The sequence below is a fragment of the Pogona vitticeps genome, chromosome 1, assembly GCF_051106095.1.
Source record: "Pogona vitticeps strain Pit_001003342236 chromosome 1, PviZW2.1, whole genome shotgun sequence".
Lineage (NCBI taxonomy): Eukaryota > Metazoa > Chordata > Lepidosauria > Squamata > Agamidae > Pogona > Pogona vitticeps.
In genome coordinates this window covers 44,080,940-44,106,188 of record NC_135783.1, presented here as the reverse complement: position 1 = coordinate 44,106,188, position 25,249 = coordinate 44,080,940, and the positions used below count along the sequence as shown (strand labels likewise).

General features: G+C 43.6%; 1 protein-coding gene across 4 annotated transcripts in view; it reads left to right on the top strand.

The window, feature by feature from the left end:
- Window positions 1–25,249, top strand: part of DAAM2 (dishevelled associated activator of morphogenesis 2) — a 276,268-nt gene that overhangs the window by 123,820 nt on the left and 127,199 nt on the right. For all 4 annotated transcript variants that reach the window (XM_020785056.3, XM_020785053.3, XM_078383030.1 and 1 more), the window contains one exon: window positions 19,351–19,440. In XM_020785056.3, the coding sequence (XP_020640715.3) occupies window positions 19,351–19,440 (90 nt within the window). The remainder of the gene's footprint in view (window positions 1–19,350; window positions 19,441–25,249) is intronic.

Genomic DNA, 25,249 nt, shown 5'->3' with positions numbered 1-25,249 from the left:
TAGAAAGCCAGAATGGAAGTGCTGCTGGTGCTGGTGATAAATCACTCCTGAAACATCTTATACCTTAAAAACCTATTGATGCTAGCTAAGTTTGAAGTAAAAATAACCATTACCTTTTAATGTAACACCAGTGACGATAGCCAAATCACAATCAACGTTTGCTAACAGTCTCCAGAAATCCTCCTGCACAAAAGCTGAAATTTTGTTTGCGCCACTGTGCCCACATAAATCTGATGTCACCGACGGGTGATTTTTCAGAATTTTACCACTTTTCCTCTTGTCCAGCATATCAGGTGTAATTTGTTTCATTGTTTGGAAGCCATTGGAGGTGTAGCTGTGTGAACAGGATTTCAACCAGGGTAACAGAAGCTGGGGTGCTAATTGTAGTGAGGAGTCAGCTCATGCATGTAAAGCTTTTACTCTCTTGCATACTGCTGGCTGATTGCCAGTTTTTTACAGGCTGCAGAAGTCATGTGACCATTGTGTGTAGCATATGGCAGCCGCCATGTGCAGAAGAACACTGCATGTGTTAGATTTTAGCACTCAACCAGAGCTGCCCAGAGCTCATAATCTGCCAGATCCAGTTTGTTTTCAGAATGGAAGCAGTGTGAATTGGAACGGTGTTCTTAAAATTTCTTGTCCAGTGTCCCATTGTGTGCTGAACCTGTAAAGTATAATTCTTCGTCGTAAACTCTGTGAATGCACACGGAAAGGGTTAAGTTCGCGCCTGCGCCGGACTTCTCCGAACATTCTAGAGCTTAGGAGAAAGATTTGAATAATTAGGCGTTGCCCCTATAAAGCCAGCTCCGCCCGCCTAAAGCCTCAGTTCCATTTTATCGCCTTCGCGTACGGAACTTCTCAACTAGAGCTCCTGTTTCCTTGCTAGTTTATGTCTTTCCTGGCTTGACCACAGCGTTCCTATACGACTACTCTTGTGCGTTGCCCCTCTCTCGGACATTTCTTCGTCTTTCGACCTCGGACTGTTCTCTGACTACTCTCCTGGATTTTCGCTTTGCTTTGTTCGCCACACCGTGAGTTTGGCCTAGACGCCCCAGTTTCTGTTCCCCTTGGGTCCCCTAATTTGGCTGTGTCTGGTGGGACCATAAGTCGCCGTGTTTGGGTCGCTCAGCGGTTTATATTTTACCCGGCTCGCGTCAGTCGCAGTTGCTGCGAGTGAGTGAAGCGCACGTAAACTCCCGCCCACGTTTCTAGGAGAGAGACGACTGCTGTCCTGTCGCCTCGTGTGGGCCGCCGCCGGCTTGGTTTGCAGTTTGCCGCAATGGAGGTAACTCCCTCCCATCTATCCGAGGCCGGAGTGGGTGATTCCACCAACCCACCTCCTCCCCCACCTCCTAAACCGGGAAAACCCGCCAGAAAAGTGGGACGCGCACAGTCTGAAGTTGCCTTACCAGCGGCCGATATGCCGGCTACCACTTCTAAGGCTGTGAAAGAGGTTACCCAGGCTAAATCCTCTTCAAGGTCCACTAAGTCTTCCAAACAGCCTGGTAAGAAAAAGGCAGAAAACCCGACCAGTAAATCTAAGAGGGACGAACCTCGGGCGGCGCTGAGTCTCCAGGGCCCTGTTACTACTGTCCCTCACTCTCCCCCTTCCCCCATCTTGGAAGAGGTTGAGAGCGTCCATGACTCGACTGGAGAGGACGGGGGCTCGCTACCGCCCCGACAACCGCGGGCAACGGCGCAAGCGCACAGCCGTTCGCCTCGTTACAACCCGCTAGATGGCATACCAATATCTAGCGTCGGTTCTGCCCTTCATAGCCCTGTGTTTACCGGGCGGGCTTCCTCAGTGGCGTCGCAATCTCCTCCTCCAGTCTCACCACCACGGAAGCGGGCGGCTAAGACAAAGCATATTTCTCCGCTCCGCAGCAAGCATCACCACAGGGAAATAGTCATTCTACCCAAACACCACAGAGACAGAGCTCTTCGGGAGGACTCTTACATTATTGATCTTAGTCGCCATCGCCGGCGCCGGGCGAGGGACACTGACTCGGAGTCCCCTTCTGACGACGACTTTTACCACTCTCATAAGAGAGTGCGTTACGTCTATGCGTCCTCTTCCTCGCCTTCTCCTTCCCCCCCTAAGCTTCGGGGGCGTAAGGGATCCAAGGTCTTAAAGGACATGCACAAGACTAAAGATTGCCACTCCAAGGCACATGCCGCCAAAGTAGACATATCAGCCAAGCAGTCTTTAGCCGCCCCAACAGCGGGACTAATATCGGGGAAAAGCACAACTCAGGCAAAGAGACGTGTTTCTTCGCCCCCCCCCCCGTCTCTCCTAGGGGACAGAGAATCCTCACCGACCTCGGTAGCACCTCCTTCCGTTCCTTTTGATGAATCTGACAACGCGTCTATCTCTGGCGCCCCTTCAGAATTTGGAGCCTCTGATATCCAGGCTCCGGTATCTTCTGAGGACTTTTCGTCCTACGTTCAGATGGTGTCACGAATGGCTAAGGCTTTGAAACTTGATATTGAAAAGTCACCACCTGCCACTGAGGATCTAGTGTTTGCTATTGTGGATAAGGACAAGGCACCTCCACTCAGCATTGCTCTTATACCATCTTTGTTGGCCACAATCAAGGAATCTTGGGCCACCCCAGCTACCTCTACGCAAGTTACCCGTAGAGTCGAGAACTATTATAAAACACATGGGGATGAAGCAAACTTTCTGGCTAAACACCCAGTGCCCAACTCTATCATTGTTCAATCGAACCAGTCTAGGACTTCTTCAACGGCGCAGATCACTCCCTCCAATAGGGAGGGTAGGAAATTGGATGTTCTCGGCAGAAAAATCTACTCCTTCACATCTTTTCTTATTAGAGTGGCTAATTACCAGGCTGCCATGGCAGCATATCAGCACCAGCTTTGGGAGAGAGTTTTACCAGTCCTCCACGAAATTCCAGAAGACCTAAGAACTCCGTTACTCAATACATTTGAAGAGGCAACTAACGTAGCTAAACACCAGTTGTTGGCCTCTAGGCACTCGGCTGACATTGCATCCAAAACCATGACTTCGGCTATTACATTGCGTCGCCACGCCTGGCTGCGCTCTTCAGGCATCAGTGATGATGCTAAGAACCGGATCGAGGCCCTCCCCTTTGATGCCACAGGGGTATTCAACGAAAAGACTGACGAATCTATGGAAAGCTTCCACAAGATGAAAAAGACAGCGAAATCCTATACTATTCATCAGCAGCCAAAGGTCCAGTCTTATCAATGGCGCAAGCCTTATACCTCTCAAAGCTACTTACCTGCCACCTCACAAACTTACCGTTCATTCAAACAGCAGTCACAGTCCCGGGTTCCTCCTACTTCATCTGGCTCTTCCTCTTTCCGCCCTCAGACTCAGGGTCAGCGACGTCAGTCTTACCGTCCCCCTGCCAGGAAGAACAGAAATTATCTTTGACTCCACGATCCATCCAATTCGTTCCCCTCCTTCCATCCGCCTGGCTCCCTTCCTCAACAACTGGTCTACCATCACATCCGACAATTGGGTGCTGGACATCGTTCGCTCCGGTTATCGCCTAGAATTACTGGAGCTCCCCCCCCTCGGTCGCGTAAAGCATACCAGCTTCAGCCCAGAACTTCAGGTGGAGATTTTCAACTTACTCCAGAAACACGCGATAGAACCAGTTCCCGAAGACCACGCCGCGAACGGGTTTTTTTCAAGATATTTCGCAATTCCCAAAAAAGGTGGGGGCATTCGCCCCATCCTAGACCTTCGAAAGTTGAACCGTTATCTTCTTGTGCGAAAGTTCCGCATGGTCACCATGGAAACCATCCTTCACCTCCTTCGTCGCGGAGACTGGTTCACCATCATAGACCTGCAAGACGCTTATTTTCATATTTCTATTCATCCCCAGCATCGCAAGTTTCTGCGTTTTTGTTTTCTAGACACCATCTATCAGTTCTCCGCCCTCCCTTTCGGTTTATCTACCACACCCCGCACATTTACAAAATGCATGGCCCCGATCGCCGCTTACCTTCGCACGCAAAACGTCAACGTCTACCCTTATATAGACGATTGGCTTATCGTGGCAGATTCCCCGGAAAGCTCAGCTCGCAGCACCGCATTTGTCCTAGAAACCCTGCAGTCCCTGGGTCTCCAGGTGAACAGATCAAAATCCAAGCTCCAACCATCACAGGTGATAGAGTATATAGGCACCTCGATCAACTCCATCACAGGGCGCATCGCGCTTCCGTCTCAGCGCATCTCCAAGATTCGCCGAGCGATTCGCAGGTTTCATCCCTACAGGACTGTGTCAGCCCGTCATGCACAACATCTCCTCGGCCTCATGGCCTCCACCACCGCCGCTTTTCAGCATGCTCGACTGAAAATGAGATCTTTACAGGCCTGGTACCTCACATTATTCAACCCGCTATCCGACAACCCACGCACCCTCCTCAGGGTCACACCGGAGCTTTGCCAACAGCTTCAATGGTGGACTTTTGCCCCACACCTTCTCGTCGGTCGCCCATTTCGACCGCTACATCTTACAGCGCAGATAACAACCGATGCCAGCCCCGTGGGGTGGGGAGCTCATTGCGGCAACCACAGGATCAACGCCCTCTGGTCCAGCACAGAGCGGAAGCTTCACATCAACCAGCTGGAAATGTGGGCGGTCATCAAAGCCCTTCGTGTTTTTCTTCCGTTTCTCTCCGGTCAGGCAGTTCAAGTGGTTACCGACAATACGACCACGATGCATTACATAAACAAGCAGGGAGGCACCCGGTCCCTCCAGCTGCTTTACCTGGCGATTCTTCTGTGGGAATACTGTTACAGCAATCACATATTTCCAGTGGCAGTCTATATCCCGACTACCGACAACCAACTGGCCGATGCTCTCAGTCGCCGGGCTACTCAGACACACGAGTGGGAGCTCGACCACTCAATATTTCTACAAATCTGCCACAAATGGGGACACCCATTAATCGACCTGTTCGCAACCGATACCAACACGAAGTGCACCGCATACTGCTCCAGGGCAGGCCGCGGCCGCGGCTCACTGGGGGATGCGTTAATGGTCCCTTGGGAAGAAACACTGCTCTACGCATTTCCCCCACTCCCTCTGGTTCAGCGAACTATAGTCTGCATTCGCCAAATGTCAGCGGACGTCATTCTCATCGCACCTTTTTGGCCGCGCCAAGCGTGGTTCTCCACACTGAAGAGCATGGCAGCCGACTATTTCGAGCTACCGAATATCCCTCATCTACTCACCCAGGAGAACGGCAATCTCCATCATCCAGATGTCCAGTCCCTCCATCTGACAGCCTGGAGGATTCTTCCATAATCAACACCGTCCTAGAGAAAGCCAGAAAACAATCTACTAACATTTTGTATGCTTACAAATGGAAGAATTTCTGCAGTTATGCTTCCTCCAAGGGCTTTCCACCTTCTCCGGTCTCCCTATCTAACCTCCTTCATTACTTGAAATACCTTTTTGACCTTGGCCTGTCAGTTTCTACTCTTAAAGTCTACATATCGGCCATTGTGGCAAACCAACCTCGTGGGTCCCATGCGGCCAGGTTTTTCTCACATCCCACCCTAAAGCTCTTCCTCAAAGGACTCTCCAACCTTCGTCCTACAGTTAGATCGCCACTACCTCAGTGGTCGCTTCACCTCGTTCTCCATGCTTTGGCACGACCGCCGTTCGAGCCGATGGCAGCGTCGGACTTAAAACTTTTATCGTTTAAAACCTTATTCCTTGTCGCTATCACCTCAGCCAGACGAGCTGGCGAATTGGCGGCACTGAGAGCAGACCCGCCTTATCTTCAATTTTTCCTTGACAAGGTGGTACTGTACCTTGACACCACCTTTCTGCCCAAGGTAGCATCTACGTTTCACTTAAGCCAGCCTCTGGTCTTACCGTCGCTTTTTCCTAGCCCGTCTACTCCAGCCGAGAAACTGCTTCATAGCCTGGACGTGAGAAGAGCATTGGCTTTTTATACCTCACGAACTAAAGACTTCCGTCTGTCCAACAGACTCTTTATTTGTTTCCACGGTCCACGTAAGGGTTGCGCCGCCTCGCCTCAGACTCTTTCGCGTTGGCTCGTCTCCACAATTACCCTTGCCTATGAGCTTGCAGGCAAGATTCTTCCTTCTTCTATCAAGGGCCACTCCACTCGAGCGATGTCCACTTCTACCGCGTTACTAAGGGGGGTGGACTTGACAGACATCTGCAGAGCTGCAACGTGGTCCAGAGCCTCCACGTTTATAAAACATTACAGCCTTGACCTCCGAGCCAAGCGAGAGGCCAGGTTTGGAAGAGCTGTCCTTTCCTCGTTACTTCAGTGACGGCCCTCCTCCGGTAAGATAGCTTGCTAATCACCCTTTCCGTGTGCATTCACAGAGTTTACGACGAAGAAGAAGAGGTTACTTACCTGTAACCATAGTTCTTCGAGTAAAACTCTGTGAATTCACACGCCCCGCCCGGCCTCCCCTCTGTCCGTCACTGCTTAATTGGCTTATGTATGTACGAGCTTACCTCTGGCGGATAAAATGGAACTGAGGCTTTGGGCGGGCGGAGCTGGCTTTATAGGGGCAACGCCTAATTATTCAAATCTTTCTCCTAAGCTCTAGAATGTTCGGAGAAGTCCGGCGCAGGCGCGAACTTAACCCTTTCCGTGTGAATTCACAGAGTTTTACTCGAAGAACTATGGTTACAGGTAAGTAACCTCTTCTTTGTATGCAACAAGAGACTGTGTTGGCTTTTGTTATACATATGCTTTGTGTGCATTTTCTGATAGGATGAAAGTTTAAATTTGCCATGAGAAGGGAGAAAACCCAAATATAACAAAATATATAATTCATATTTTTCGCATGAAGTCACAATGCAGACTACATGATAACAGTTCTACCTTTGGAGTGGCCCGTTGGGATTTGAGCAAGATCCGGGGAACTATGCAAACTGAAACCAGTCAGGTTTGAGACAGACTATAAAAGTGCGGATGTTGGTGCAAAAACCTCTGTGCAAAGCACCACCTAGGCTCCAGAAAATGACCATGCAATTATAAAAACCATTCATTAAAAGCAGAATAACTGGCCCTGTAAGCTGCTACTTTTAGCAAGTGCTTTGTCAAAATCACCTATAAACAGCAAAACCTAGGAATAAGCAGGAACACCCAGTTGACATAAATACAACACGAGTTGCTATTTTGAAGGAAAAATGGAAAACATTCATATGCAAGACACTTCCTCTGAGCCCTCACCCTTTAAGCTCACATGGGCTTGAAAATGAAGTACTGTATAACTCTGGCTGGGGGGGCCGAGGGGAGACAGGAATGACAAAAATGTGGCTTCAATTAGAATATTGGGTATATTATAATACTAAGCACTGTAACTGTAAGCTGCAAGGGTGAAACTACAACAACCAGGCTACAGTGGAGTCTAGTTTTAAAGGACAATTAAAACTAAAGGTTGCAACCTGGCAGAAAAGTGTTTTGAGAAGTCCCCCTTGAAACTAATGAGAGTTGTGCAAGAAAACAACCCACATTTTCTACTTGTTCTGTAGAGGCTTGCACCTCAGACCTTTCCACTGGCTTATGCCCACGATACACATTTTAGATATCATGACTGCTGATTGGAGATGTGCTGTAGGTTGGGAACAATAGGTTGGCTATTAGCAATATGGTACTTGTTTCCTCGACCTTGCAGTCTCCAGACTGCAATTCCCATCACCAGTGCCTATTGGTCATGTTGTATGGGCTGCTAGGAGTTGTAATCCACGTTATCTGGGAGAGAATTGAGCAAGTCACTAAATAAAGAGCACAACATGGTTTGCTCTCAGCTTAAAACAATGGAAATAATTAGGATGGCTTGAATATCTTTAATATAGGAAGTATTGGTTTACTTATTGACTATCTCTGCTCCAGACTATTGGGAGCTTCATGTAAAGCAGGGGTCAGGAACTTTTTAACCTTCCCCCCCCCCCAAAAAATATATATATAAGCCGACATTACCCCCTTGATTTGAAAGGAAGGAAATGATACAGTATTTGATGAAACCACCCTTTTTTCCTGCCTTAATTCAAGCCTTGCCTGTTCTTTTCATAGTTTTGAGTCAGTCTCTCTCTCTCTCACATACACACAAATACACATCCTCCCTCCCTCCCCCTTTTTTCCTGCCTTAAATCAAGCCTTGCCTGTTCCTTTTCTCATAGTTTTGAGTCAGTCTCTCTCTCTCTCTCACACACACACATGTCCACCCACCCTCCATCCATCCATTTTCTCCATACATTTAAATAAGCTTGATGAAGCCCTCGGTCTCTCGCACCTTCCTTCCCCTTGTTTCCCGCCTCCTGCTTGCTTGCATTCATTTCCGGAGGAAGCAGTCATTCAAAGCCCTGGATTGATTGATTGCTCAGGGCTATTCCGAGGCTGTAGCCAATTAAGCAGTCTTATCTCTGATCTCATGAATTTAGAAGTGCCCTGCTGCAACCAGGAAGTAACAGGGAGAGGTGGCTTACAATTTGAGGTTTGGCTGCAGAGGGTGGGGGTGGGAGGGAGGGGGTTAGCGCTCTGCTCATTACCCCCAGGATTTTTACTTTTACCCAATTTGGGGTAATTTACCCCTGTTTCCGACCACTGATGTAAAGTATTATCCCTCCATCTCATTTTAATTCTCAATCTCTTTTTCTTTCCTTATATCATTCTAGATGGTTTAAAAAATGTAGGAAGGGATTGCCCCTTATTGATTGTACATGAACTGCCCTAGAAGAACTTTTATGTAAGATAGCCATATTGTAAAAAAATAATAATAAACAAATAGCCTTAATCTGAGAAATATGGGACAATATCCATGTGGTCATCCTTTTGACCCTGGGTGTCATTGGAAAAGTGAAAACTGGCATCTTTGGATGTCGAATCGTTTACTGGTTTTGAGACACTGGCAAATAACAAACCTTGTCACTCTCTGGAGCTGATCTTGCCATGGCTTGCTTTATTGGTGGTGTTGAAAAGGATGGTGCTAGATGTTTTTCTTGAAGTCTCTCAAAATTTCCTAAATGTTCCTCAAGCAAAGATGGCACAAATCCTCTCCTGCTTTGTAGAAAAGAGTATTGCTTTCTGTTAGAAGAAATGTGAAAGTACATCAGTTGGTGTATATTTCTTCTTGGCTTCCTTGTTGAAGAGCACAGTTCAATCTAATTCATGTCAAAGTAGTCATTTCAAAGAACAATGCCAGTGGCGCATGCATTACTCCCCTTTAATACATTTTCTGTCTTTTAATAAAATTCCTAGAATAAAATTCCACACTGTTACCCTGTATCAGGGAATAAATTGGCAAAAGTGGACTTTCTGAATTTGATATTTATTTATTTATTTACCCCGCCTTTGTCCTTGAAAAGGACCCAAGGTGGCTCATGTCATTAAAATACAATATTAAAAACTAAAACCAACAAGTATATAAATACTAAAAAGAATCAAACAAATACCTCTTGGAAAAATGCTAAACAAAAGCAATACTTAAAATGAATTAAAAGCAGTAGGGCATAAAAATCCATTTAAAAATCCCACTCAGGCAGCCAGTCACTGAAGGGAAACCTTGCCTGAAGAGAAAAATCTTTGACTGCTTACAGAATGACAAGAAAGATGAGTCCTCCCTGTGGGAGGGCGTTCCAAAGTCTAGGAGTAGCACCAGAGAAGGCCCTGTCTTGTGTTCCCACCAAACACATCTGTGAAGGTGGTGAGACCAACCCCAGAGAGCTTGAACCAGGCATAGAATTATCTAAGATATAATATGTTACCTATACTTTGTTTTCATTTTAATCCAGGATCTTTAAAAGTCAATATGCAAATTATTTTAACATTAATAATTAATGGTTTGTATTACATGGATTTAAAAGGATAATATGGAGGATCGACGTTTTTAGTAATCTTGATTGATTCTGATAATTTAAAACCAGTGGTTAATGTAATAAAAAGCTAACAAAATATAAAAAAGCAAAAAAAAAAAAAAAGCAAAACAAAAAGCAAAGCCTTCTGCTTGTTTACTGCCCCATAGAGCTTAAAGCACTCTCTGGGTGGTTTACAAGTTAATTATGCAGGCTACACATCCCCTCCCCCACAGCGACCTGGGTACTAATTTTACCGACCTCAGAAGGATAAAAGGCTGCGTCAACTTTGAGTTGGCTACCTGGGGTTGAACCCCAGGTTGTGAGCACAGTTAATATCTACTGAAATCGTTCACTTTAACTTTTTTAAAAAGTTCATTGTTACATCAACACAGCTCAATCATTCACATTTCCAGTTTCTTTTCTCATCAGCCAGTTGATTTAATTGTGCTGCTTTGTGCTATTGATATAGAGAAGTCAAATAAATATGAAGACATGAATGCTGTGTTGTTATTATTTTGGAAACTGCCTCAGAGAGGGGAGGGGATATAGCTTCCACCTGTCACAGGGCCCTAATGGTCTCTGTGTTACACAAACTAGCTTTGACGAGAGGTAGAGATAAAGTTGCTATATGATTTGTTTATTTATTTATTAAATCTATACCCTGCCCATCTAGACACAAGTCTACTTTGGGTGGCTAACAATAAAAATACAGTGGTGCCTCGCAAGATGATCTTAATTTGTTCCGCGAAAATCGCTGTCTTGCGAAAACATCGTCTTGCGAAATGCGATTCCCCATTGGAATGCATTTAAATGTATTTAATGCGTTCCAATGAGGGGAAAAAGCCCGTCTTGCAAAGCATTGGTCTAAAAAAAAAGTCTTGCGAAGCATAGACCCAAACATCGTCTTGCAGAAATCGTCCATCTTGTGAAAACCATCTTGCAAAGCGCAACAGCAATTGCAAAAATCCATCATCTTGCGGATTAATTGTCCTGCGTGGCAATTGTCTTGCGAGGCTCCACTGTAGAATAAAAACAGTGTATATATAAAAAAAGCAACAATAGTAATATGGTTCAAGAGGGGGAAAAATAAAAATAATCAAGTGATGACAGGAGGGAAAGCCTGCCTAAAGAGCCAGGTCTTAAGTTGGCTCTTAAAAACACCCAGCGAGGGAGCCAGACAGATCTCTGGTGGCAGACTGCTCCAAAGGCGAGGGGCCACTGCCAAGAAGGCCAGGTTTCTTTCTCTCCTGGCCTTCCTTGGCGTTAGGCCCCTCAGCCACCCTTCCTGGCTAGAACAAGTGATTCGGGTAGATCTAGGTGGGAGGAGGCATTCCGCTAGATATCGAGGTCCTAAACCTTTGACAGCAGGATTAGCCAATCAGTTCATTCTACATCCAGTCAGGTCCAGAAGAATGGACAGATGTTCCAGCTGTGGCCACTGTGCTTTAGTAAAACACATAATTGGATGTATACATTTTCTACTTTCTTCCCCATTCTGCTAAATTTGAAATCTTTTTAAAAACTTCATATGTGTTCATACTAAGAAAATCATGCCAAAGAGCACCTTTCACCAAATAGATGCCATGATGCCTGGGAATGTTGGGAACTGTAATATAAAACTGGAGGTTTGGGGAGACTGCTAGATAGTATATCTAGTCCAGCTTTTGTGTTTAATGTTTCCCAGAGCACAAGGGCACAATGCAGCTTTAAGTCCCATAAATAGATTTCTACATCTTCTGACTTTCATCTCCTGATTTTTTTTCAGCCATGTTAAATCCAGACCACCTTCCCGTTTTGTTTCAGGAATCTGGGTTAGATTGAAAGCATTTTTCTGCTTACCATGTCCTCCCTTCTGTAAATAAAATAAAAATAAAATGAGGAAATTGAAAATGAGGCAGAATATTAAGAACATTAACTCGAGGACTTTTTCTTGCAGACTTCTCCCTGAGGCCATTCTGGCAAATTTCTTTTTAATCAGCACATTGTTGTAGTATTTGCCTCTTGGAAGAGCTTCCTTGAGAACCAGGCAGCCAATTCTAGTGTGTAGAAGACTGCACATTGGCAGAAGTCTTTGGATTGAAGTCTTAAATCCAGAAGAGTGATTGCCTTCTTGAAAAACTGTCACAACAGAAGTGTAGCAAATTTAATACAGTGGTGCCTCAAATAGCGATAAAATCGAATAGCGATTAGTTTTTCAGGGCATTTTTGCGCTTCTATTAGCGATGGTCCCTATGGGCGATTTTCGATTAGTGATAGTTTAAACAGCCTCATGTTCGCTACAGTACAGTATTTTAAAAATGTTCTTGCACTCACCGGCCCCCGGGGGCTGAGGGCTGGTGGCCTTGGAGCCGTCGCTGTGGGCCGAGAGCTTGTGGAGGGCGGGCGAGTGGGGGCCCAGTGCTGGTGGTGCTAGGGGGCCTGTCAACGGGCGGTGGGGGAAGGGAAAGGGCCCTGGTACAGCCGTACGCCTGGCTCCCTGGCTCCCGCTCCACCTCCTCCTCTTCCTCCGAGGAGGCAGCGACGGGCGCTCATCCCCAGGCCGGCGGCGAGTGGCGTTTTGGCCGGCTCGCTCCTCCCAGGGCGGCGGTGGCGGTGGGGGAAGGGAAAGAGCCCTGGCACGGCCGTGCGCCTGGCTCCCCATCTCCCGCTCCACCTCCTCGTCTTCCTCCAAGACAGCGGCGGCAGGCGCTGATCCCCGGGCCGGCGGCGAGCGGCACTTCGGCCAGCTTGCTCCTCCCGGGGCGGCGGCGGCCACCCATCTCCCAGTGCCCCGGCCGGGCCTCCTCCAGCTCCGGCTCCTCCTGGCGGTGCTGGGGGTCGAGGGAGGAGAAGAACAAAGGGACCCGCCGGGCGCAACGCTCCTTCTGGGCTGGCTGGCTGGCTGGCTTTCTCCTCCTTCCTCGCTCCCTCGCTGGCTGGCTTTGTTCTGACTCTTCTTAAATTTATTGTTGATTTTCCCCCCCATTGAGATGCATTGAATAGGTTTCAGTGCATTTCAGTGGGGAACCGCGTTTTGATTAGCGATGTTTCCCATGGAGATTTTTGAATAGCGACGGCAATTCATTCCTATTGGAACGGATTAGCCAGCTTTCAATGCAGTTCAATGGGAAACCGCGTTTTGAATAGCGATGAAATCAAATAGCGATGTTTTTTGCGGAACGCATTAACATCACTATTCGAGGCACCACTGTACGTGCAAAAAACCTTAGCTGTGAAGTGAAATCATTGTACTGGTTAAGCAAGCAAATTTCAAATATCTGGTTTAGATTCAACTGGATCAGACCTTTAGATAAAGACTGATTTCTTCATTGATTTATCCTTGATATTCTACTTCTATGTATTTCACCTTGTCTGAAATATCCTAAACCGATAACTGCAATCATATCATTACAGAATGCCTTCTCCCACCCAGATCTGTCATCCTGGCTCTTTAGATTCAGTTATATCATGGAAGAATCAGATAGTTTTCTAGGCTTTTTTTGTGCTGACACATTTTTTTGTGCTTGTTCATGGCAAGCTGGAGTTGGGGTTGGCCTTTTTAAAAAATTGTCAGCACACAGTGATTGTAATCTTGTTGCTGGGCATAATAAGTGGCAACTGAAGTAGACTCAATGAATCAGCAGAATTTATGTTGGCTTACCAAATCTACACCGATTCAGTTGGCTTACTCTAGTTTCAATTTACTATGCCAAGCAGCAAGATTTCATCCAATAGGCCCTGTTTCTGTTGGAGAATGGTCTGTGGAAAGTGAAAGGAGACACACAAGAAAATACAGTGAACAGAAATCAGCAGATGGAGCACGTTGTCCCTGGACAGGAATGTCCAGCAGGCATTGGAGGATGTGTGAGAAAAGTGGATTCAAACTACAATATGCTAAGTACAGTTTTAGAAGAGATGCTTCCTCAAGTGATGAAAAATATCTGTTTTCAAAATATATTTTTCTTTTCTACGTGCTCTATACTGAAAATAGTGTCTCTTGTTTTAGCCCTGTGGTCAGATTGGTCGCTAGAAGGCTGAGTCTGCAACTCTAATTCGTTCGTTTCGTTTAGTCGTGTCCGACTCTTCGAGACCCCGTGGACGAGAGCACGCCAGGCCCTCCTGTCTTCCACTGCCTCCCGGAGTTGTGTCAAATTCATCCTGGTAGCTTCGATGACATTGTCCAACCATCCCATCCTCTGTCGTCCCCTTCTCCTCTTGCCTTCACACTTTCCTAACATCAAGGTCTTTTCCAAGGAGTCTTCTCTTCTCATGAGATGGCCAAAGTACTGGAGCCTCAGCTTCAGGATCTGTCCTTCCAATGAGCACTCAGGGTTGATTTCCTTTAGAATGGATAGGTTTGTTCTCCTTGCAGTCCAGGGGACTCTCAAGAGCCTCCTCCAACACCACAATTCAAAAGCATCAATTCTTCGGCGGTCAGCTTTCTTTATGGTCCAGCTCTCACTTCCATACATCACTACAGGAAAAACCATAGCTTTGACTATGCGGACGTTCGTTGGCAAGGTGATGTCTCTGCTTTTTAGGATGCTGTCTAGGTTTGTCATCGCTTTCCTCCCAAGAAGCAAGTGTCTTTTAATTTCGTGGCTGCTGTCTCCATCTGCAGTGATCATGGAGCCCAAGAAAGTAAAATTTGTCACTGCCTCCATGTCTTCCCCTTCAATTTCCCAGGAGGTGATGGGACCAGTGGCCATGATCTTAGTTTTTCTGATGTTGAGCTTCAGACCATTTTTGCACTCTCCTCTTTCAGCCTCATTACAAGGTTCCTTAATTCCTCCTCACTTTTTGCCATCAGAGTGGTATCATCTGCATATCGGAGGTTGTTGATATTTCTTCCGGCAATCTTGATTCCGGTTTGGGATTCCTCCAGTCCAGCCTTCCACATGATGTATTCTGCATATAAGGTGAATAAGCAGGGGGACAATATACAGCCTTGTTGTACTCCTTTCCCAATTTTGAACCATGCAACTCTAATTACTGTGGTATTAATCTCTAAGGTTCCTGTGATGTCGCTGGAACCAGTTGTATTGGCCTTTGCCTTTCCATTGGACTATTTCAGCAATGTGGAGAGGGGGGATTTGCTGCTTGAGTATCCTCAATATTATTCTACCCAGGCTTTGTGCTCTGGAGAGGACACTCATACAGAGTGCATTACCATGGTCTTTCAAGACTGATGGATGCCTAAGAGAATTTATAAGGAATTCCCATTGAAGGAGGAGAAATAGGCTAATCATGAGAAATATATGTTTCTTTAATATTTGGAAGATCCTAAGTAGACCTCCTGAGAGTTTGGCAATTACTCATGTTTCTTCCTAGGGTACAAAGCAATCTCACCAAGCTTCTCCAGTTCTCTTCGTTATACTGCCTGACAGTAGTGAGCGGAATGCCTTCTTTCAGATTCTCACCAGCTGGTTTCAGTTGTGTAAACTCCAAACATGAAGAACATGAAGCATAACAAAGACTATGCTATTAGGTACACCCCGTCATTGTAGGTTTATAGGTCCTGAGAGATGATTATGGTGTGCCATGATTGGATGGTGGATTAGGTGTTGATGGAAGAGAGAAAAAAATGTTTATGCCTCAGTATTTCTATTATCTCCTTTCCTATGTAGGACATTCCAAAAGTGCTATACTGTATAATCAGATGGTCAAAAACTATCTGCCTTTAGAGGATTGAGCAAACTGAATCACATGCATCTTCTTAGGTCTTGGAAGATGCTAGATTAATATACCATTAATTTTCAGGTCATATATTCAACTGCTGAAGACAATTGCACTTACACGTGAGTTCTGACTTGCTCATTCTTGACCTGATATATTCGCTTCTTCTCCATTACACAAAAGGTAGCCATTTATAAAAGCTCTCTAAACATGGACAGTAGTAACATTGAATTTCCTAACAAAGTTCCTGTTCAGGTAACTGCCAACCAGGTTCTTACAGGTTTTTATGGTACACATAATAAAATCTGATGATGTTTTACCCCCTTGCCTTTACCAAATGGCTTGGCATTTCCCTCAAGCAGTTCCATCCGTCCGTCTGTCCTTCCTTCCTTCCTTCCTTCTGCTCTCTCTCTCTCTCTCTCTCTCTCTCTCTCTCTCTCTCTCTCTCTCTCTCTTCTCTCTCTCTCTCTCTCTCTCTCTCACACACACACACACACACACACACACACACACACACACACACACACACACACACACACACACACACACACACACTTCACCAAGAATGTGTTCCTGGCCACAACTTTTCTAATTTTGCACTGCAAGGATCAAACGCCTTCTTTGCTTGGTTGCCCTCTTGCTTAGAAACTCTAAACATTTCCACATGGTTCGAGTGCTTCATGCGCACATGCATGCGCGCACACACATATAGAAGTCTCCTCCCGACGTCCTCTGGCTTCTCTTGCCTTGTGCTGTTGCCAATGGCCTAGCCTTGTTACTGTTTGTGTTTCTTTTGTACCTTTCTGTGGTTGAAATCTCTGTGGGCCTTTAAATCTGTCAGCAGCCGCTACCAGGCTCAGTATGCAATTTTAGCTCACTGTTTTCACAACTTTCTGGATGCAGAAAGTTTTCCAAATGAACCATTGTAAGGCTGCCTTAAAGAGGCACTGTCCTTGTTTTGGGGAACAGCTTTATTTTAATACCAAGGAAGTCCTCACAGTGTCACTGAAATATTAGGTTCCTGGTCTGTTTTCAAGGGTCTGCCTTGTTGGACTCTTCTCCTAAAAAGAGCCTCAGCATCCTAATTTCAGTTGAGCTGGTGGAAAATGGAACAATCCAGGAAGCAGTGGATTTTTCTGTAACAAGAATGCTATAGAAAGTGCAATGGTCTCTATATACTGGCACACAGTGCAGCATTCAACAAATGACATTTTAAAAAACAACTCAATGAAATCCTCTATATAATTTGCCTGGAGTGCATCTGACTATATGTTTTTGTGAGAAACCTATTTGGGAGGAAATTGGGAAATTGAAGGGTGGGTCTATGCCACTTCTGCTTTAAAAAAAATGTTTTTATGAAATGCCCTTGTTGAACCTTTATGCAAACCTCTACACAGGATAGCCATTGGCACAGTTCATAAAAGCCACACAGTTCTTTTATTTTTCTCTAGTTGAACGCCCAGTGATTGAAAGGGAACTGTGAAACTGCCTATAGATTTTAGTTTGTGTTGCGCTCAATTGTTATTCTGAGTCACACTTTTATTGTTCCTTCTTTTTATTCTAAAACGACAAGGCTATGTGTGAGTTAATGGGGAATATTTGAATGGAGAGAACAAAATCCATTAGGGCTTACAGTATACGCCTTAGCCAAAACTCTATTAGTTATGCCCACCAGCATAATACAGTCGGTATAATTCTTTTATACACCATTGCATGACTCTGAACATGCCTGCAAATGCCTACCCTGATTTCTTTACTTACAGCAGTTCACTGCTTGAGATTTACAGTATGTCAATTGTTTAATGCTGGCATAAATGTGTAATAGGATTTTAACCATTGACTCTTTCTGTATCAGTTGTCTCAGAGAAAAATGTGATGTTTGGATAAGTTCTGTTCCAGATGACAGGAGTGATATGACATCTGCAACACTAAACAAATTTGCCTCTTGACCTGGCTCTCTGGATTGGCAATTCTGTGGAGATACTAACATCTGCCTTTCTTTCTTGCTTAGGCTAGAAAGAAATGCAGATGTTATCTTCTTAGGGTAAAGATATATGCTCAGAAATCATAGAGTATAACAAAAGCACCAGTTGAAATCTAGGTATATCATTCTGAAATACTAAATCTGAAAATTTGAATCTTTTGAACCTAGGCTGATATGCACATTAGTAACTAATGACTCTTCCAGAGAAGGCCTGTGTTTATTTAGATGTATTTTCCCGTGTATAAGACTATATTTTGTCTACAATTTTTAAACTAAAAATTGAGGGTCTTATACACAGAAGTAAGCTGAGGAGAGTACAAAAACAAGTGGAGGGAAAAGCAGGGATCAAATTGTTCTTGCAGGGCTTTGATCCCTGCTTTCCCCTCTTCTTGCTGAGTCCCATGGGGCTTAACAAAAGGAGGGAGGAAAGAATCAAAGCAATCCTCTAGCTGTAGAAGGGGCAAAGGGATCAAAATGATCATGCAGGTGCAGGATTGCTTTGATCCCTTTGCCCCTCCTTTTGCTAAGCCCCACGAGGCTTAGCACAAAGGGAGAAAGCAGGGATCAAAGCGATCCTGCAGCACTTTGATCCCTTTCCCCCTACACTTGCTAAGCCCCAGTTAGATTTCTTAATTTTGGGTTAGAAAAGTGGGGGTGGGATCTTATACATGGGGGCATCTTATACACGGAAAAATATGGCACTTAGTTCAGCACTGATATTATTGGTATTTTTCCTGCCATCTTTGTGATGTTCCTCTTGTCTCACTAAGAACCATGACTTGTTCTGAGACTTTCTGTACCCTTTTGTCCCTTCTTAAAGCATGGCTTATTTTTAGTTTAGCTTTGTTGCAGATGGGATTTAGTGCACTGGCACTTCCCATTTGAAGTCTGGTGAGAGCATCTTAGGTGGCACTCAAACAAACAAATAAATGTTCCAGGAGAGAAGCTACAATTGGGAAGAGGGATTCTTAAAAAATATTTCTTTAAATTCCTTTAAAGATATTTCTGAAAAGAAGTAGTAGAAAAGAAGTAGGAAAGCTTGGGCACAGATCTCACTTAACCAGGGTGGACTTGATTTATTTATTTTTATCAGATTTTATTTTGACAATTGAAATTACAATATATAGATTTTTTATTTAAATCATGATTTAAATGAATTTGATTTTTTAAAATATTTGATTTTTCCTACCTTGCATTTAAATGTATGCTTCATCATGATTACAAGAAAGAAGGTGGAAATTTTGCTCTTTGATAAGGCACTTAACTGATTTATTGACCAGGTAATATATGTACACTCTTCCAGAACATTTTTAGAGGTCTGCAGGAGCCTTTCTTTTAGACTAGGAATGAAAGACTAGTCTTTCTTTTTGACTTAGATAATTCACATTTGGATTTCAAATGTCATAGCCTTTTGCCTGTGTCCATGACGACTGTGAGAGACATACTTACACTTTTTCCCCTACACAGAAGGAGGAGACAGGGGAGAGGATCTGTAGGCTGAACTTCTCAGAAGAGGACAATTTTCAGGATTTTCACTGAATTTGTTGGGAACATTGCAAAGACAAAGCTTTTGAGATTTTAAAAAGCCCTCACTTTATTTAATGGGATGTGTACGGATAAAGAAAACTCTGAAAATCCTCTATAAGAATTGCTATTTCCAGTGTGTGTGTGTGTGTGTGTGTGTGTGTGTGTGTGTGTGTGTGTGTGTGTGTGTGTGTGTGTGTGTATATGTGTGTGTGTGTGTGTGTGTGTGTATGTATGTATGTATGTATGTATATGTCTGTCTTATCTATTTTTATGTATGTATATACATATGAACTTGTATATTTTATTTATCTATTTATTTCTCACTTTCATCTCCAGGATGAACTGGATCTCACAGATAAGAACAGAGAGGCAATGTTTGCACTCCCCCCAGAGAAGAAATGGCAGATTTACTGTAGCAAGAAGAAGGTACTGTATTTTGTTTAATGGAATTAAGTAATAAATTCTGTATATAGGTGTGATTTGCAAAATCAACCATGTGATCTGAGCACTAGAAGAACTCCCCCCCCCGCATTTTAATTCCATAGTCAAAAGGGTAGGCGTTGGCTCACATGACCTTTCTTACTGGTCATCTAATGGAAAGGACAGACACGTGTGTTCCCAGCTCCTCATTTGTTTCTCATGCTTTAAACACACCCAACCACAACCACAACATTTAAGCCTTCTTGGCAGTCCATCAAAAAGATGTTTATGGGCTTCCTGCCCCTGCTTTTCACCAGTTCCAGGTTTTTTGGCTTCCTTGGCCTACACTGCTATTGTATTTCTGAATTCCTAGCCAAGCTGTCATCAGAGGGCAAACTTCCCCAACATGGTGTGCTTCACGTGGTTTTGACTATGACTTCTGTCATCCTCAGTCAACATGATTACTGGTTGAGGGTGATGGGAGCTGTGGCACCTCAGAATGATCCTTTTTTTCCTCCTCTGTCAATAGTTTAAGGTTACAGGCCCCTGTTATTCCAGTTGTTCATGGATACTAATATAAATTTGCCTGTTAAAAATCTCTTTCTATTGTTCTAGTCTCTGAAAATTCCAAGGACATCTATGATTTAGGACCCATACTGAATTCCCTATAGATCAGATGTTCTTAGACTACAACTCCCAGAAGCCTTTATTACCACCTCTGCTGGCTAGGATTTCTGAGGTTCGAAGTCCAAGAACATCTGGAGGCCCAAGGTTGGGGACCACTACTATAGATGACACCTTTATAATACTATCTGTAACAATCATCAGTACAGTGGAACCTCTACTTATGAACTTAATCTGTCCAGAATACGTTCATTTGTTGAAACGTTCGTAAGTAGAAGCAAATTTTCCATAGGAATGCATTGAAAACCATTTAATCTGTTCCAGCTGTTTTTTGTTCTTATCTAGGGCGCCGTTCGCAAGTAGAGGCATTAGTTCCCATAGGAACTAATGCAAAGCCGGTTAATCCATACTCTGCCACTAGGGGGAGATTTTTTCTTCTTCTTTTAACCTAAGATGAACTTAGGTAAAAAAAGGGGCAGGAAAAGAGGGAGGGGGGGGGAACACCTTCTAAACAGAACACCTTAAAAAACAAGCAGCTTTTAAACAAAACCAAGCCAAGCCAAGCACCTTTTTGGTAAAAAAAAAAGGGGGGGGTTAGGAAAGGAGGGAGGGAGGGAACACCTTTTAAACAGAACACCTTGAAAAACAAGCAGCTTTTAAACAAAACCAAGCCAAGCCAAGCACCTTCTAGATAAAAAAAGGACAGGAAAGGAGGGAGGGAACAGCTTCTAAACTGAACACCTTGAAAGCACCTTTTAACCCAAGCCAAGCCAGCCCTACCCCCTCACCAAGCTGCAAAAAACCCTGTACAGTATGGTAAATACAGTGTACTCACCCAGAACAGGCAGTGTCTCTGTTTTTTTTAAAAAAAGAAAGTCAAAAATCCAAAATCCAAAATTAAAAAAAGCCAAAAAAACCACCCCAGTCCGTACAGTACAGTACCAAGCAATACCAGGCTGTCTGAAGACTCTCTCCCTATCCACTTGATAACTTCTTCGACGAGCGAGGTAGCAGACAAGCACCCTCTTCGCTGGCCAACGGTCAACTGAAAGTTCAAATTTTGTGCTTTCCCCACCTCCACCACAGTTTTTTTCCCCCCATTTGTATCTTGAAGCTCCATTCGCAAGTAGAGGCAAACTTTTGCAAACGGTGCTGTTCATAACTTGGATTGTTCATAGCTAGGGACGTTCGTAAGTAGAGGTTCCACTGTGCTCCAGACACTCTTTCCAACTAGGTCATAGACACTTTCTCCTCAGTGCTCAATTCTTCAAACTGAACTACTGCTTTAGCTTCCCATATTGTTCATGAACTCATACATGTCATATATAAATGTTGCTTATACGGTAAGGTTTTACACGATTTTTTAACTTGGTCACAGGTCTCAGACAACAAAGTGTGTTATATGTATTATGATAAATGTTGTACTAGTATTTCGGAATTAGGAAAGGTCATTCTTGATCTGAGTGTGTTAACCTACACTGTCTGTGGGCCTCTTGTTCTTTGTGGTGGTATCTTTATTCTTTGTGAATGCAAGAATGTGTGCTTACAGCTTTTTTAAAACAAGAGTTTATAAAAGTTAATTTTGGACTATAAGTCTCAGAGCTCCTGGTGAGCATGATTGCTGGCAGGTCAAACAAGTAACTTTTCCAAGTTGTCATTTTGTGTGCTGGTGGTGGTATTTTCTGGGCCTGCTTATGCTATTTCTACTTAGGCATTCCTTGTGGGATCAGATCCTAGGTAAACAAAAGCTTCTCTGATATTTTTTCATTTTCCTTGGAATAGGTTGACCTAAACTCATGATTTACATAGAATGATGCATTCATTCCATCAGTCAACCAGATTTTATAGGAAACCCCAGCTCCTTCTTCAATGTGCCTCTAGGATTTATTGTATTGCCTCCCCTGCAGTGTTTAAAAGGAGGAGGAGTATTCTTATATCCTAAATGTCCTGAAGGGCCAAGGACATTAAAACCACCAAGATTTAAAGGCAAAAATGGCTTCTAGGCTATACTATGAAACTTATCGGCCAACTGAAACTTACACTTCAAGACTTACAGGCATTCAATAAATTAATAGGTTAACGAGCAGATTATGAGAGGACAGTTCTGAGATCATGCAGTTTTGCTTACCATTCACTCATCAGTAAGGAAGTACATCAAAGCAAGGAGGAGATCATAGCCCAGATTTGCTTGATTCAACAGAATCTTACTTGCCCAGTTCTTATTTTGTAAGTATAATCTTCAGAGGAAGTATGTGGCATGCTCTCTATTAAATGTTTGCTGGTATCATACACTCTTTTGAAGCAAGTCAGGAAACTGGAATTCCCTTCTGTCTTATTGTCTGCATACTTTTATTGTTAGTCACCAGGGAAGGGGCTGTGGTTGTAGTAATAGCAGTAGTATATTATTCTTACTATGTGGTTATTAGTAATATAGTGGCACTAAGAATAGCGGTATCGTATGACTGTTTGTATAATATGGTATGAATAATACCAGTGTGGTGTGGCTGTTTTTATAATGGCAGATAGTATTAAGAATTTTGCTTTATTTTAAAAAGTTTAGGAGACTTCATTTAGGCTGTGTCTGCATGTCACTTGGTTAGAATTAGGCATAATGGGACAACTGGCCTCTGGAAGACTATTTCAACACCTCCTGCCCATAATTGCTAGAGATTTGAACGGATCCATGCCAACTTTCAGCTGTAGCTTTGTGGCTGTTGATACTGTTTTCATGCTGTCGTGCTTTTGAGTTTCTCATGTACTGTTATCAGTGATCTCAATCAATGTATTTTAAAAGCTGTCTTCACAATATTGTGCCAAATAGTCCATTTCAGCTTCATGGAGGCTAAGTTTCAGCATGGTTCCCACAGCTGAAAGTCAATGGCAGGTGATAGAAAACTTCTAGGCATTGAGCGCCACAATGAAGGCCTTGAGATGGTATGAAACAGAGGCGGGCAATCATGCCCTGCCCCCGCCCCCAGATATTTTGCTCTGAAAATGGTGGGCTGGATAAGGATGCTGGAAGTTGAAGGCCAGAAGCAGCTAGAGAGCCATGGTTCCCCACTTCCTTTGTAAAAGAACACCGTTGTTTGCTAGGGACATTTTGCCCATATTTTTCCTTGATATGCTGTTTTTGTTTCTGTAAAGAGTCTTCCCATGCCAAAGAGAAGCACTTGGATATTGAAAACCTCCCCCATCACCTGCAACCAAAAGCAGTAAATTAGGCTGCAGAAAGTGTTTTTCCATGTACATCTAGGGACTGTTTGAACTTGTCCTTATCCGAGCAGTCCTGCCCTTCCAGTTGGCTATCAAATATGCTAATGAATTCTTAACACCAATGCAGTTATTAAATTTGCGGATGATACGACAGTGGTGGGACTCATAAATAAGAACAATGAGTCTGCTTATAGAAAGGAAGTACAAAGATTGATACTATGGTGTAAAGAAAATCATCTCACACTTAACATCAAAAAAACTAAAGAACTCATAATTGATTTTAGGAGGAAGAGAAATGTACATTTACCACTGTACATAAACGGTGAGGAAGTGGAGAGAGTTGGTAGTTTTAAATTTCTGGGTACTTACATCTCAGAGGACCTCTCATGGACTATAAATGCCAACATGCTAATAAAGAAGGCACAGAAGAGGCTGTATTTCCTGAGAATGCTCGGCAAGTTAAATTTATCTCAGCATTTACTTCTGTCATACTGTCGTAGCACCATTGAGAGTGTTCTAACCTATGGCATTCTGGCATGGTTTGGGAGTAGCTCTGTAGCGGACAAAAAAGCTCTACAGAGAACCATTAAAATTGCCCAGAATATCATTGGGCTCCAGCTACCAACCCTGGATGACATCTTCACATCCCGCTGTCTGAGGAAGTCACACAGCATCCTGAGAGACTCTTCCCATCCTGCTTATAACTTTTTTGAACTGTTACCGTCTGGCAGAAGATATAGAACAATTAAGACTCGGACCACACGTTTTCTAAATAGTTTTTATCCTAGAGCTATAATTGCAATTAATAATGAGCTTAAAGACCACCAGTAGTGAATAATTAGTTGGACTGTGTTACTTGGCCTGAGGTGTAGATGTTTGTATTTTTAGTGGGGGACTTCTAGTGGGTGGGGAGTGTTTGGGGAATGTTATGTGTGTGCATGTGTCTGGTCTCTGGGTGTCTGTGAATTTCGTTGTATGGTATACTGTGTATATACTTACAATGACAATAAAGTATATTATTATTATTATTATTATTATTATTATTATTATTATTATTATTATTATTATTATTATTATTATTATTATTATTATTATTGCCTTGTAGTGGCAATAAGACAGCTCCGCATGTGGCATGTAGGGATGGAAACACCTGTTTTCTCTTACACTTGCATTTTTGAAAAGCCCAGATTTCATCCTGGTGTGGAAATATTGATAGATGATTTAAAAACAGATGGAAAGAAAAATATCCATGTACACTGTTAAAATACAGCTGTTTCCAGCCTAAAGAGAATCTTCTTGCCTTTGCTGGTCAATAGCTGTTAAAGTTTAGGATTGTCTCAGAAAAAGAGCAATGGGAACCCTAACTTTTCTCTGACATGGCTGAGCATGTAGAGTTCCAGTTCTGCATCTGAGAGCTAAATGTTTAAAACCCTAGCCCTGGATGGACAAGACTGTTAAGTCCCCCCCCCATCTGAATTTTTTAAACCTCAAGTTCTTTCCATCACAAATATGAGAAATAGCTGGATTTTGTAAATTCTTATAAAAATGAACAGAAACAATATTCTCCTCCATATTTAGAGAAGAGATCTTTAAAAGTTAAGTGCTTTAAAAGTTAAGGCTTTCCTCTCCCCCTCCCACATCAAAGTGTCTTCTTCTTTTGAAGCTAACAAGTGTCTGTCTGGTGGAGGGAAAAAGAAAGACATCTCAAGTCTGTGGCTTGTCTCTTTTACCTTGTGGGCTCGAGCCTTCTGTATAAATTGATTTAACGTGTCAGAATTACTGCCTTCAGGAACAAGGGCCTTTGGATTAAGAATATAGATGAGACTTCAAGCCTAAGCATCAGTGATATCATCTTGAATCTTTGTCTGCCTTTCTAGGATTGGTGGTATTGCTTTGATTTGAGACCATGTTGGGATCTTGGCTGATTCTGGTGCTTTGTGTGTTAGTAATAGCTACATCACTGTCTCCAAAACCTCTT